Below are 2833 nucleotides of genomic sequence, written 5' to 3' on the forward strand. Positions count from 1 at the left end.
TAATATTATTACTTTCAATAATGTTGTTGTAAGCTACTGTTATTACCTCTCTCTCTCTCTCTCTCTCATTGTGTCATGCGGATTACTGTTAATTTATTATGCTGATCTGTTCTGTACGACATCTATTGCACGTCTGTCCGTCCTGGAAGAGGGATCCCTCCTCAGTTGCTCTTCCTGNTGTGTCATGCGGATTACTGTTAATTTATTATGCTGATCTGTTCTGTACGACATCTATTGCACGTCTGTCCGTCCTGGAAGAGGGATCCCTCCTCAGTTGCTCTTCCTGAGGTTTCTACCGTTTTTTTTCCCCGTTAAAGGGTTTTTTGGGGGGAGTTTTTCCTTATCCGCTGCGAGGGTCAGAGGACAGAGGGATGTCGTATGCTGTAAAGCCCTGTGAGGCAAATTGTGATTTGTGATATTGGGCTTTATAAATAAAATTGAATTGAATTGAATGTGCACTGGAACCTGCACATGTGGAGGAACGTTAGGTTCAGCAATGAGTCCAGATTCTGCCTACAGCAGTTGGATCGTGGGGTCAAAGTATGGAGAAGACGCGGAGAGCGCTTTGCTGATTGCTGCACCGATAGAGTAACATATTTTGGTGGAGGCAGTGTGATGGTGTGGGGCGGCATCTCCCTCACTGGAAAAACGAGGCTTGTCATCGTTGGAGGCAATCTCAATGCAGAGAGATACTGAGATGAAATTCTGCAACCAGTGGTCATCCCATATTTCCACAGTCTAGGACCGCACTCTATCCTCCAAGATGACAACACTCGCCCCCACAGAGCGGGGTTTATCAGAGACTACTCCAGAATTTGGGAGTGGAGAGGATGGAATGGCCTGCCAGCAGTCCTGACCTCAACCCCATTGAACACTTGTGGGATCAGCTTGGGCGTTGTGTTCGTGGCAGAGTGACCAACACAACCACGTTGGCTGATTTGCGACAAATGCTGGTTGAAGAATGGGATGCCATCCCACCGCAGTGTGTGACCAGGCTGGTGACCAGCATGAGGAGGAGGTGCCAGGCTGTTGTGGCTGTGTATGGTTCTTTCACATGCTATTAAGGCTCCTGTTTGTTAAATGAATAATTTATTAAATTACCAATATGTCTTGTTTCTTCAGACTTCAATCATCCAATCCACCAAACAACACCAAACAAGAGTCAACAGCAAAAAAAAAAAAAGAAAAAAAAAAAAAGCTGTTTGGCATTGGCAGAGAAAATTTGGCAGATTTTTCATGGGCGCAACCCACATACTCAGCTCTGCTGCTCATCCCACAAATGCATGTTCCTTACAAATGTGGCACCATTTAAAAGGGAAATAAACAGGCTTTCCAATGGTATAAGGTTTATTGCCAAGAAGCATTGTTACAACAAAGAAATAATCTACCAAACACAAATTTCCTTACTTTTTGTGCTAAATTTAAATCTCACCATGTGAGAGCTGAGCCTGGTCTGCCACATGTCCACCTGTTTGGGCGTCAGATCTGGACCCTGCATCCCCAGTTTGGAAGCCAGAGCCTCCACATAACCTGCAAGACTACACAAACACACACATTTGGTTAATTATGATCATGTGGACATTTATTGACAACAAACATTTACCATCCTATATCTTAATCTAATGACATCCAAATCCTATTCCATAATTATAAGCTGTAAACAGCAGGTTCTTTTAAACTGGTTCTCACATCTAAAAATAAAGCAAACATGTGTCTGTATTAACATATGTTTGCTTTATCTAACCTTCCTAATCAAAAAAATGGTCATTTAAAAAATCTCATCAGGCTGAAAGTGTTTAACGAACTGGTTCTCCCAAAGATAAAAGAGGACAAAGCACACAAAAACACACCAAAATGACCTACAAGTATTTACCTTGGAAGGTAAAAAAAAAAAACAAGGTAAATGCATTGAAATAATTCAAATTTCAAACTGCAAGAAAAAAAAAAATCACACACCACCAAGCAACAAGACAAAGAAATCTCAGTTCATTGATTTATTTATTTTAATTTTAAAATGCAGGAAACACCAGCTGTACCTTGAACCTTTTTCAATAGACTTTACACATCTACCGTAAAATAAAGACACTTTTATGAATCAGCTTACCCAAGACCTGCCAAATCTGAAACTAGGTTCCCCAGCGCTGCAGCTGTAAAAACACAGAGAAACAATCACTTTAATTTCTGCTGTTCTCTGATGAAACTCACATATAAAGACAGAGAAATAATATTTCTGGCATCTATTTAAGAGTTTTTAAGGGACTAGTTTGAAATTCAAGGAGGTAAACTGACATATTTGGGGGTAAAATGTGAAATAATGTGTTTTTTAAACGTTCTGTTACTTGGTAACCTTGGTTCTCTGAGTGAGGAGATTATCTCCCCAACCAGTACTTATATCATAACTATGGGAATTATCCCCATCTGGAGTCATTGACTTGGAAAATTAATAATCTTTAAGACCCACCACTTTACGTGGCCGGCATGCGCCAGGCTATGAAAGCCCCACCTTGTGCATGCACCCACTGATTAACATTGATTGGAACGGGAACCAATCAGCCTTGAGCCTGGGGGAGATAATCTCCTCACTGAAAGAACCAAGGTTACAAAGTAACTGAATGTTCTCTATCATATCGAGATTATCTCCCCACCCAGTAGTTATATCATAACTATGGAAACCCTTTAAAGGGAAATTTCGGTTTATTTCAACCTGTCTCCTATCGTCCTAAATTTGTTTCAAGTCACTAGTGACATAGAAATAATAGTTAGCATGTTAGCCGTTAGCCTAGATACAGCCGTAGCGTCAGACCTGTTAAAACGTAATTGAACGGGCATCCAT

General features: G+C 40.9%; 1 protein-coding gene across 1 annotated transcript in view; it reads right to left on the bottom strand.

Moving 5' to 3' along the window:
* The window catches only part of tmem65 (transmembrane protein 65), an 86951-nt gene that overhangs the window by 15027 nt on the left and 69091 nt on the right, over positions 1-2833 (bottom strand). The window contains exons 5-6 of the mRNA XM_050035351.1: positions 2105-2147; positions 1433-1538 (exon numbers count right to left, since the gene is read on the bottom strand). Of these exons, the coding sequence (XP_049891308.1) occupies positions 1433-1538; positions 2105-2147 (149 nt within the window). The remainder of the gene's footprint in view (positions 1-1432; positions 1539-2104; positions 2148-2833) is intronic.

Source organism: Epinephelus moara, chromosome 22 (assembly GCF_006386435.1).
Source record: "Epinephelus moara isolate mb chromosome 22, YSFRI_EMoa_1.0, whole genome shotgun sequence".
NCBI lineage: Eukaryota > Metazoa > Chordata > Actinopteri > Perciformes > Serranidae > Epinephelus > Epinephelus moara.